Here is a 12219-nt window from a genome sequence, read left to right as displayed (position 1 = left end):
GTCATATATATAAAACAATCATCTTTTGCCAATTGATTTATTTCTAAACAAGGGTTATCTTGTGTGACTATAATCAACAATATCTGCATCTGTTTGCATTCCAGAAAACTCTCACAGAGGTAGCTTTAGTCTGTTACTGAAGATAATGCCTTATCAGGACACAAATAAGAACAGTCCCTATTGACTCCTAGCCTAAATTTGACACTATATTTTGAAATATTTTTCCCTCAAGCAGTTTTGTAAAATTACACTTCTTTAACAGAGGACAATAAGTTATTTTCATCTTTTCAATTGCCAAGCAGAATTTGGTTCAGGGTACATGAAGAAAGCCCTGGCGTTTTCTGCTGCACATCAAGATCCTGTTTCATTGAAAGAGACCACACTAAACAAGCATAAGTGCATAACACGAAAAATATGCAATACAGATGTCATTCTGTGGCAGCATCAATCCAGGAAGATATAAGTTTGTGTTGCATCTATTCCAGAAGTCTAGTGGAAAATGTGAAAATAACTGACACCTGTCCAGGTGCTAATAGTCATTTTCATTATCCATGGCATTACATAATAAAATCTATCTTTCAGATTCCTATCAGCTATTTCCCACAGTTAATCATCTCCAGTAATGCTATCTAGCTAAATAATAGTTACTTCTCCTAAAGTAATCATTCAAGCTCCCACTAGTACCAAGAGAGAAAAAGAAACGCACCTCCATGAAGGAAGTGTGTAAAACCACCAGGATTTCTTCACGCTCAGTATAGCACTGCAGTTATGCAGCCATGCCCCTTCTCACAATTCCTATTGAAAACGCAGAATTTGAGCAAATCAGCTGCTATAACAGAATGATTCCAGCAACTGCATTGCAAAAGTAGAAGTGCATCTGAGGACACAGCAAACCAGCATCAGTATTCCGATGAAATTACCTTGTTGAAAGAGTATTTTACATGCTAAGTGTAAAGCTGTGAAGGTAGAAACACTGAGAAAGCAGTGTCCTAAATTTAGTAGAGCAAGAGCAGGGAAGTTCATTTTTCCCCACATCAGCAATTGTGCAGCATCAAATACTTAAACACACCTGAATCTCTTTGTTTTGTTGTTTGTTTTTTTTTTTTTACTCTCCAGGCCTCATAATGGGATTAATTATACGATATGCAACAAAAACATCAGATGTTGAAAGTGGAATTGTTTATGAATGTGAAAAGCTGAAGTCTGGGCCATCTAGTCTACTTATTAATATAACTAATCAGGTCTATGAATACCAATACAAAAGGGAGATCAACCATCAGAATGTCAACGGTCACCATGGCAATGCAATGCTTCAGAAGGTAAAAACAATTTTGTTTTTGTTCTGAATTGTACAAGATACTTTTATTATTTCTTTCCTTTAGAGTCCTTTGTAACATTGTGGATTCTTCTGTTTTTCAGTATGTAATAATTAGAATATACTAAATAAGTAAAATAGTTTTTCTCTACCTTTGCAACATTTGCTTCCCCTTATAGTCTGTTAAAAAAGGATGGGAACTTAAAGAATTCATGAGTGCAGACAGACTTTCTAAAATCCCTCTAAAACTTTGTATCCAAAGACATCACATACTCATACACAGATCCTAAGCCCTTACAAATTTCTTTTACAATATTTCAATGTATTATTCTGCTTTTTAAACTAGTACTGTTTATCTACTGCAGCAATACATGTTTTTGTTTGTAGTAGTGGTGTTAATTATACAAAACTTTTAACTTAAGCTTGGAACATACACTGGGCATCTCAGCAGAATTTGGATTTAACCATCTGCTCAAAGTGTTTGCCAGTGTGGGACAATTGTGTGCCTGCCTGTAGTTGCTGCCAACCTCCAAACATTGTAAGAGAGAACTCGACTAGACACTGAAAACTGAGAGCTGTGGTGGGTGGAGACAGGAAAGTACTGTGGCAGCCACACTAGCCAGATTTTGCTGAGTCCTCATCCTTTTTCCTGCTAGTTGGTTGCAAGAGGTTTGTCTTAGTTCAAGTGTTTAGTTTCCAAAGGTTTATGTACTGATCTATTACGTTTGAACGTTTTTGTCAAACTTGGTATACTGAAGCTGTCTTATATTATGGGAAGGGAGAAGGACTAACACAGAAGTTCCTGTTGCCCTTACAGGGGATTGCCTGTTCCTGTTTCCATGGTCCCAATTTGCAGAAAGATTCCTAAGACTCCACTATGAAGTGTGGGTTTCTCTGAATTGCAAAAGAGGTCTGAGCCTGCTAAGATTTTCTCTTTAAGACGGCAAGTGCCCTATTAAAAAGAAAATGAGTAAAAAGGGAAAGGAGGAGGTATTTGACTGTATTTAGGAGACAAAACAATGCCTGGCAGCCTTCCTGACCAGCAAAACCACTGACATACAAAACAGACAACACGATCACACCATGCTCTGGTTTTTGTTCAACTGCAGTTCCCTTTTGACTTCAGCGTATGAGCTTATTAAGTGCATTTATCAGAAATAACAGACAGCCCTGTGACTTACAAAGGCACATCCTTCATTTTGAATGTAAAACATTCGTTCAAGATTTCTGATGCTTATGGAAGAAATATTTTAACATACTTGCTGAATTACTTCCAAAATCAACACATGAGTTTGCAAGTGAAGAGAATTCACTCTTTGTCACGTGTTCCATGAAGTTAACAGCGCGTTATGTGCTAGCTACGTTTTTGTCAGCTTTCCATTTCTAAGCAAGCAGAATGGAAAAAAAAAGCTAAGCTCTCACATCCTGTTTATCAAATCAAGCTATCTGCTATTGAGAAGACAAAATATTGCAGGCAGCTCTCACTCTTCTAAATCTAAATAATTCATCTACTACACACAGCCTTAAAATACCATTCTATCTGAACAAAGGAGCTGCAAGCCATTGCTCTAATTGCATTCTGTCTCTTGTAAAGGTACTGAAGTAGCACAGCTGCTGACAGAACAGTGAGCTGTATACAGGCTTATTAAAATGTTCTTTTCTTCTCCAGCAATGCTGCAATTTTAAACAGCACTGTTTATTGAATGTTACTTGAAGCATGGTGTCTGAGCATTGTTCTTGGTCACTGCCTGTGCCTAAAATTGAAGGCAAACTTGAACAGTGCACTGACAGCTGCATTGTATTTTTTCTACCACAGCCAGAAACAGCAACTAATGTTTCACATATATAAAACAGTATTAGGTATTAGAAAATAGTATTAGAATGCACTTTATGTGAACTCCAGATTATTTTCCAGTTTTATGACACTTCAGTATTTGCAATGGCATTCAGAAAACAAAGAATGAGATAGGACTGAAAAGTTTTCCATTTTCTATGGTGTTTTGCTCTTTTTCCACTGCTCTTATACCTGTCTCCATCCACTTGAGGTAAAGTTGTTTTGCCTAGGTTTATGCTCGTGGCACTTTTTATGCTAAGCATTTATCCCATACTAGATCAGGAAAGGAGGACAGGAGGGCAGCTTTCTGAAGGCGGAGCTAGGTTGTTCTCTGTTAGTTTCTTACTGGAGTACAGTCCAGAGCTTGCTACCAAGTGGCATAAATCAGTTTTCTGTATATGCAAGTAGAAGAGCACCAGGAGAAAACAAAGAAGCTTTAAGTATTTCTTCTATGGAAGATAAAATGAGACTGAACATATTCTAGACCAAAATCCTTACAAACACAATTTAGTACCAAAAAGAATGTTTGCCCTGCATTCATACTCTGCAATACTCAGTTTAAATACTTCACCTTGTAGCTTTTGATAGCTGGTACATAGATTTCCCTACTAACTGAAAGAGGAAATAATGAACTAGCTCTATAGTTCATATGCATTGATACAATTTCTCAGAAATTAAAGAATGTAAAGTATATTATACTGGCCTAAAGAAATGTAGCCTTGAGAATATTACAATGAAAAAATAGTTACAGTGAAATGGGAAGAAAGTTACTTTGGTTACTAATCTGCAAATGAATGATGTTCTTATTGCTATAAACAACAATCAAATCAGCTTCTCAGTTAATGTTCATCTGACAGACTGTACAAGCATGAGATTTCTCTGAAGTTCTTCACACTTTCGCCTGGCTTGTGAAGCAGACTTGCTTTCTTAAGTATCAAAAGTAAATTTTAATTGATAAAAAGAGTATTGTAAAGGCTTTGTCAATAACAATATAAAATAAGCAGAGTCAACATAGAAAATTACCACTGACATCTGATATCAAATCTGTCGTCCAGGTATTGAAAATAAATTGGACCTCAGTTTATTTGCAACACAGAAGTAAACAATGTTAATAAGGTAGAAAACAAATACAGACTGCTGTGAAACTCACTTAAAGGAGAGATTTGTGCATATTTTGTATTTGCTCACTGAAATTTAGTCATTAATCTGTATACAACATTTGGCTACGGAATGCTATCAGTGCTAATGCTTTATCCAAAGAGAGATGCAGTACAGTGCTTTCTGTTACCAATTAAAAAAAAATCCTTAGCTCTTGAAAAGATATATTGGCCCAGTGTCCTTCTCACAATTTTTACTGTAGCTCTAAGTAAAATTTATTACAATATTCATGAAAATCCAGCTGCTAGCAAATGACTTTAAAGTTTCCAATGATTGAATGATCTGAAGTAGACAGGCATTCTAATTTATGAGTGCATCTGATTCAGTAAATCTCTGTGTGAGATGATGAAGCTTCAGAGATTGCATAAATTGCTTCATAAGTTTCGAGATCAGTTCAAACTCATCAAATAACCAAAATAAAAACTTGGAATACAATTACTTAGACATTTGGGGACTCGTTTTATAGGTAACAGGATATATTTGAAATGATGCTGCCAGAGGAATTTAAGTAACTTTAGCAGAAAGCAGTATCCTTACTCTGGAATTTTGGTGGCCATTATTTTGTATATGGTTTTAGAGAGCCAAACACCAATTTGGTACCTTCTTTGTAATACTACACACTTCATCTCTCATTAAAGTAAGATTTGTATAACTCCTTTTAAGTGTGGGAAACCCCCTCATTATTCCTACTATGATCAGTACAATATCTTACGGAAACAAAAGCTACAGACATCTGCAGAAATGCTACATGCTTGGATGCTGATCCCACATGTTTTGTTGAGGAGAACTGTACTTATTGACATAAGATACCAAGACTGATCTGGAGAGTGAGTCATTCTTCCAGAAGACTTACACCTAGATGTGTAACATTATACCTTGACATATAGCAACATTAGTGCTGCCTTCACTCCCAATTTATAAATACTTGGGTAAGAAAGTTGACAGAATATCTGAAGGCAGACAACAGCATTTTAAATTGAAGACTTCCATTCCTAAAGACTTCTAATAGAGTTCAGTGTACAATTTGGCTATGTGTCCAGAAGACAGGATTGCTGGGGTGAAGTTGGAACCCCTGTTCTCTGTACAAAAGAGATTTCTCAGCTCTTTGGCTGAGGGAGAATTGCTGTAGGAAACTCAAGAAACTGGGCCTCTTCAGAAGATTACTGGTGTCTCCCAGCTACTTTTCTTGGTATTTTTTCTCTCTTCATTTCATGTCCCAGCATTAATTGAGGTTACAAAACACATGATCAAGTGAGGTCAGTGATAAATGGTCTACAAACAGTATTTCTTATCTATTATTGTAGTGAATTTCCCATACAGCAGCTTCAGCTTTACACTGAGGAGGCAGTGCAACAAGTTTGGTTCTTACAAAATAAAAGAGACAGAGGCTGTCTTGTCCCACACACATAAGGAGGTTCCAGATGCAGTACAGGCAGACTGTGCTCAGAGGGGATCTGGAAATGGGGCTGTGGCTACACAGGAACCCAAGTGTAATGAAATGTGTAACAGAGTATTGAAGTGCTGCCTGCTGCTGCACCAGGCAGTGGGATGGAGCAAGAATCACAAATAACTTCAGTTCTGAAAGCAAATAGCATCCTAGTTCTTCTATTGCAGAAAATCTAATTAATTTTTGTGGAATGCCTGAATCATATTGATGTTATTGAGGTTAAAAGAAAACCCCTTTGCCTGTAAAACAGAAACACAGAAACAAGGTACATAGGCAACAGGACAGAGTTAATGGCATGGTGGAAATAACACTAGAGAAGCTGTGTTAGCAGGTTTGTAGCTAAAAAATTGCAGTTTTATGAGTAACCTTGCATCTGAGCTACATTATCTAGTCATAGACATATTTCTTACTTGTTAACAATATGAACTAAAAGTGTTTGTGATCACTTTTAGTTGAACTTGGGTGAAATAATGAAGATGGTCAGGGTACACTGTTTTCATATGCATTAGTTCAAGGAAGTGTATGAGAAGTGACAGCCAGTAGCTCATCAAGCAACATTAGCTAGCTCTGTCTGGAACTACATAGACATGTTTTGAAAGAAGCACTAGTTCAGTTTGGGTAGCTCAGATCTTTTCTGTTGCCACTGCTGTGTCAGTGGGGAACTGAGACACATCATACACAAGTCTTTCCTGAAAGAGCTCTCAAAGCCCACACCTGAACCAGGAAGTAAGCATGGGACTGTCATGTAGGTTATTACAGTAATGTAATGACATCCCACAGGTAACACTACTTGTATGTTTAAACATTCAAATAGTATTCTACATATATAAGCAGTAAAACACCACTCAGGTAGCATTCTGCCTCCTTACCCTCCCTTTTGTCCTTTCTGCAGATGACATTTGATCCTTCCATCTTCTTCAACATTTTGCTGCCACCTATCATATTTCATGCTGGGTATAGTTTAAAGAAGGTAAGTGCTTCTTAAATTGCAGAAGGGGCTTAGTGTGACTGCTACTTTTTGGATCCAACAGTCCATTAACAAAAAAAGTCAGTTAATTATGTTGCATGGTAATAGTTTGACAGAAATAGTAAAAAATGCAATCTGCTCCCTGTCACCGAGCAAAGATTTGATTGTGCAGTTTGTAATTCTCAGACATTGCTATTTTCAGAAGAGGACACACTGAATCTGGTAACACTACAAGTAGGCAGCAGTCATTCTTTTATACACTGCATGGTATAAACTTAGTTTATTCAAGGAATAAGGTCATGATACAGTTTACATCAGACACTTTTACCGTGAACCTGGAGCATCCAGCCAGATACATAACAGGGGGAATTGCACAGGTACTCCAAGAGACAAAAAAAATAATCAATTTTTTCTTTCTGAAACAACTTCTCTAGCCTATATTGTTTCATTTTATATATATATATGGGTTATAGCTAGAACAAGAATGGATGGAATGGTACTTCTACATGCAGTGTTTCAACTTGGTTTTAATGTTCTTTTACTGACTGTATTACAAAGGACTTTTTGTTTTTCCAAACTTTCCTCCCCAGAGACATTTCTTTCGTAACTTAGGATCAATTTTAACCTATGCATTTTTGGGAACTGCAATTTCCTGCATTGTCATAGGGTAAGTGAATGCCTTCTGCTATGTTACTGAAGTTATTATCAGCGTTATGATTTTTGTTTTGTTTTTTTTATTAAAAACTAAACTGTAAAAAATTGCTCACCCTCCATGATCAACAGAAGTCACAACCTGTGTAATAGATACAGTACTTTTGTGTCAGAGAATGCAGAAGAAACAAAACTGTTGGATAGTAAGATCTGTCTAAGGCACACAGGAAATCGTGCCCTGCACTTCTAATCTATGACTGACAGAAGCACGGCCTACTTCCTACAACCTTGTAACCTTAACCACCTCTCCTGAGAATGGGAACCATTTTCTCATTTGAAATGCTGTGCTTCTAACCAGAATTCATTCCACAGGAGAACAAGTCTCCAACAGAAAATGAAATACCATAAAGCTAACAAGGGGGATGGGACAGAAATATAATGTATTATGTAAAATTAATGAAGTCATTTCTAAGGCCAAATGAAGCTTTTTAAAATGAAGATCATACTAGAAGTCTTATCACATTACGTGTGAATTGGATATGACTACATAATTCTGCAGAAAAAGAGGAAGAGAGAGAGGGGCAAAAAATGCCATTTCTTCTCCATAATTAAGTAAAACGTTTCTGATTTTGTTCCAAGATTTGCCTAATTTACTAGTCAGAAAAGGATTATTATTTCTAGATGATTACAATGTGGAACTTTTGTCTGGTTAGCTCAATCAGAAGTGAAGAGACCATTTAAAAATCCTTTCCCCTATCTTTTTTTCACAGTAATATCCGTGTGAGTAAGAATTTAGATCTTAGAATTGTTTCTTTCTTACCCCTGAGAGGATAATACCCTGAAGGTTGAAATTATAAACTCAGTAAAAATCTGCATTCTGATAACACTTTGAGCTGGATGCTGCTATGTTAGCGAGGGCTCCTCCTGTGGTTCTTCTCACTTGTATTAACTATTGACTATTTCTCTCATGTTAATTTCTAATAGTTCTGTGAAACTGCAGGAAAGCATTAGGGGTGCACAGCCTAGTAAGGCTTTTAAACATACATTTGCTGACATGCATATTGACATTTGCAAATAGAATATGCCAGAGCAGTTTTGAGAAGCTTGTTAAAAGAAATATCCTAATTTCCAAATGCTGCCATTCCTGTATTCGTATTATTTTTATCTGAAACAGAGTAAACACAGATGGAATTCACTACAACAAATTCCTACTAATATTAGTAATTCAAACTTCAAGCCCATAGCCAGGAAACTCTTAGGTAAAGAAGTAAACACTGAGTCTTGTACTGTGTTCCATACAAACCCCCTGAAGTCCCTTCAAAGAACGAAAGCAGATAACATACTCAGAACAGGGCCTTTTTGAAAGTAAAGCACAATGGCCTAATGTACACACCAGGATAAGACTGAGGCAATGAGCTCATGAAGAAGAAAGAATTTTAAAAACTTACTAAAAGGAACTAAATTTACTAAAAGATCCTCAAAGAAGGTGTTCTAAGAGAAAAGGGATAAAGAGCTATAGTTGTTACTAAAAAAAGGGCCAAACCCTGAGATACCTCTAGATTGCACTTCTATAGGAAAAAAGACTTGTGCATAGGTGTAAGTAAGAATATATTCACTTGTTATTACATATACACAACATATATGAATATATATAGGTTCCAGTTCTGCACATTAGCAGCTACTCACTGAAACTGTCCTCTGCCTGTCTCAGAGAATTAAAAAGCACCCCACTGTGAACTCCCTCTGTGGCTTCTGCTGTAGAAACTGTACAGCTGATAGCAAGAAAGGACTAGACCTCTCTTTGTAAGCCAGAAACAGATGGGAAATATCTTTAATAAAGAACAGGAACAGCAGCAGGACTATGAAAACAGTAAGAGTGGTCAATAAGAGTGGTAAAAAGTCGCCATAGAACACACTTGCAAAGCTGCTGCAACGGTGCCTGTCTCCTCTTTGTAAACTTTAGCAGTTGTATGAACGCCTTTCCTCTGGCATCAAGAAAGAGGAACAGTGTGAAATTTGAGTGAGAAGTTATAACCGAGCGTAAGGGCTGTAAAGCAAGGAGACCAGCATGAAGAAGGAGTTGTTACAGAAAGAGGGAAAATGAGTGCTCACCTGTCTCTGAAGATTTAGGATCACTAGGAAAGAACTCCAAAAACAAGGGATCTCCAACAAGAGATCCTCTCTCAGTGGCAGCAAGCCCTTAAATGATGTCTAAGAGGGGTGAAGCCTGGCTCCACCCCTTTGGTCACACGTGTGAATCACCTTCACCTGTGCTCCCAGGGCTGATCGGATCGTTCCTTCAGGTGCTCATTCAGTGGTTCATTTCTTTTTTTTTTTTCCTTTCAGTTTTTAGGAAGAAGCAGGGAGAATGGCCTAGCATTAACTTATGTTAAGAATGGTGTTTTCTTCCCTTAAGTTTTATTTTTCATAAACTCTGTTTTCTGCTGGCAAACCTTTTCCAGAATTGATGCCTGTACTGGATACTTCTAATTTTGATGCTGTAAGAGAGCATAAAATTGGCTGTATGATAACAGTCTATCAGATCAATATATGACAATATCAGATCAGTATGTGGTAGGGAAATAAAAAGATTTCCATTTTTTCCCTCTTGAAATCATCCTGACTTTTGACAACAACATTTTCAGTCTCAGTGAGAGCCAAACTGTCCGTGCATAGGAGCACGGAGTTCATAAAGATAGCCTTGTCTCTGAATTCTGGTTCTGTTTTGCTTGGACTCTCTCAAACTGCAAAGACAAAACCACATTTTAGATACTCAGAATCAGGCATGTTTGCAGCCATTTATTCATATTTTTCTGGTCTGTGCTGTAGATTTGTCAAGGATGGATTTTTTTGGAATTTAAAGCCGTGTGAGTGTGCAACTGAAATGCAAAAGTATTTGAAAGCAACTGAGGCCAAGTTTGATCTGCTTTCATAGCTGCAGTGACAATTCTGTTTGAATAAAGCCAAGAGTTTTAATTAAATAGGGTTTGGATCAGAAGAAGTAGTGTAGCTGTATTTTCAGGACAGCGAAGCTGTGAAATACAAACAGCAGATAATATTGATGTTAGGATTAGGTATTCCAAGATCATTACTGCTGCTTGTTCAAAGCAAGGTTTGTAAGAACATAGCACTTTACTCTAGAAAATGTCTAATGCCTTTTTGATTTCATCTTCCTATTTAACTACACTTAGCCATTTTTGAAAAGTATGCAATTCAGGTAGAAGTTTTATAGCTATTATATAGCTATAATAAGATTTGTAGCTATATGCTATAGCTAATTTAGTAGCAGAGAAGCACTAAGCCTACAACAAGCTAAATGAGGATGCTTACTCTTTCTCATGAATTCTATTCTGTTATGAATCAACTGCTTCAACCTGGTGGTTTTGCAGAAGGTATCCCTTTGTATGCCAGCCCATTATGGCTGTCTCTTGTTTAAAGATCATTTCAGTTTTCTATCATTCTATCTTGGCATTTTGTCCTTATGTTGTGTAAAATTCATTTACTCAAGATTAATCTTTATTCAATACTGAACCATTAGGCAATAACCCAGAAATTATCTATTCTGGAAAAAAAAAAATCCAGCCTTCTTTGTGGAGCACTATTTGAATGACATGGGAGCTCTGAAAACCTAACACGTGCAACTTCCTCTAAATTCAGTGGGAAAGAGGAAGGATACACCACACTTTGATCTAGAATACAATAATAGCTCAAGCTAATATTTATCCTGTGCATTGTAGTGGTATATACATTTTTGGGTGTACAACTCCACTTAAAAGACATAAGAACTGGAGATTCCACATCTGCTGAAACACACTGCCCTTGGATTGGAAGACAAATTCTCTAGTTATCTACCTTCCACAGTTTTCTTCCCTATGAAGTCTGTAGTTTTTCCATTGTTTTCCTCTTCAACAGTTCCTTTCTACTTTGCTTCATACTCTTTGTATCCTTTTTCTTTCTGCTCTTTCTTGTACTCACACTTTCTCTCAGTGTGCTCTGCCCTTTGTACCCTTACTGTACCTTTGCTGTCCTTTTTGTCTTGATACTTCCCTGGCAGCTTCCTCTGACTTCATAATATTGAGACAGAACTGTCAATACTGATATATTGATGCATTGACATATTCTCAGTACACATAGGTCCCATTTAAGCATTTGGCAACACACACAAGGAATCCAGCATGCTTCTTGTGCACTGCAGGACTGGGGATTTGAATTCTCTTTTTGCTTACCATTTCCAGAGATGTCAGGGCAGTTTGGCAAATGTACGGACGTTTAATTAGGTTATGGACGTGTTCTTTATTGCTTTCTGACTGAAGCTTATTGGAATATACTAATGGAATTGACTGATGTGAAACAGCATTGAGCTTAGAATCTGATTACTCTTTCTCATCTGGGGGATATGGAAAGACTTTACAGCTTGGAAACTGTTCTGTGGTTCAGCAGAGCACAACCAAAGAATCACACAGCACAGTACATTAGATTGAAGCCAAAAAAATGTTTGGCTTGTATCTACTGTACTGCACTGCGTGATTCTTCTGGATTTTAGAAACTTTCTGCAAGGAAAAAGGGGGCCATGTTAAGGGTAACAAAATCTCTCTGTGTTACAAAGGACTCCATAAACTAAGCAAATACCTTTAAAAAGTTTATCTACAGCTAAACCACCTAAGCTCTTACCTTCCCAGTGGACTATTTCTGTATAAGTTCAGAACTACTCCATGCCCAAGCAGTATTTTTTCCTAATTTAAAGATACCACATACTCCTACTGAATAATACAGATGTAGTTTTCCTTCATACACCACCTATAAATAGTAAACGCTTACACTTCTCACAAGCAGGAATAAAAGCTTTA

At 37.0% G+C, this 12219-nt stretch overlaps 1 protein-coding gene across 2 annotated transcripts in view; it reads left to right on the top strand.

Moving 5' to 3' along the window:
- SLC9A9 (solute carrier family 9 member A9) overlaps positions 1-12219 on the top strand; it is a 174994-nt gene that overhangs the window by 4656 nt on the left and 158119 nt on the right. For both annotated transcript variants that reach the window (XM_065748030.1, XM_065748031.1), the window contains exons 2-4: positions 1117-1319; positions 6647-6724; positions 7312-7388. In XM_065748030.1, the coding sequence (XP_065604102.1) occupies positions 1117-1319; positions 6647-6724; positions 7312-7388 (358 nt within the window). The remainder of the gene's footprint in view (positions 1-1116; positions 1320-6646; positions 6725-7311; positions 7389-12219) is intronic.

The sequence above is a fragment of the Cyrtonyx montezumae genome, unplaced genomic scaffold, assembly GCF_038088225.1.
Source record: "Cyrtonyx montezumae isolate F1298 unplaced genomic scaffold, pur_monq_1.0 scaffold_5, whole genome shotgun sequence".
NCBI lineage: Eukaryota > Metazoa > Chordata > Aves > Galliformes > Odontophoridae > Cyrtonyx > Cyrtonyx montezumae.
Note: the sequence above shows the minus strand (reverse complement) of the source record. Positions and strands in the feature narration are given on the sequence as shown.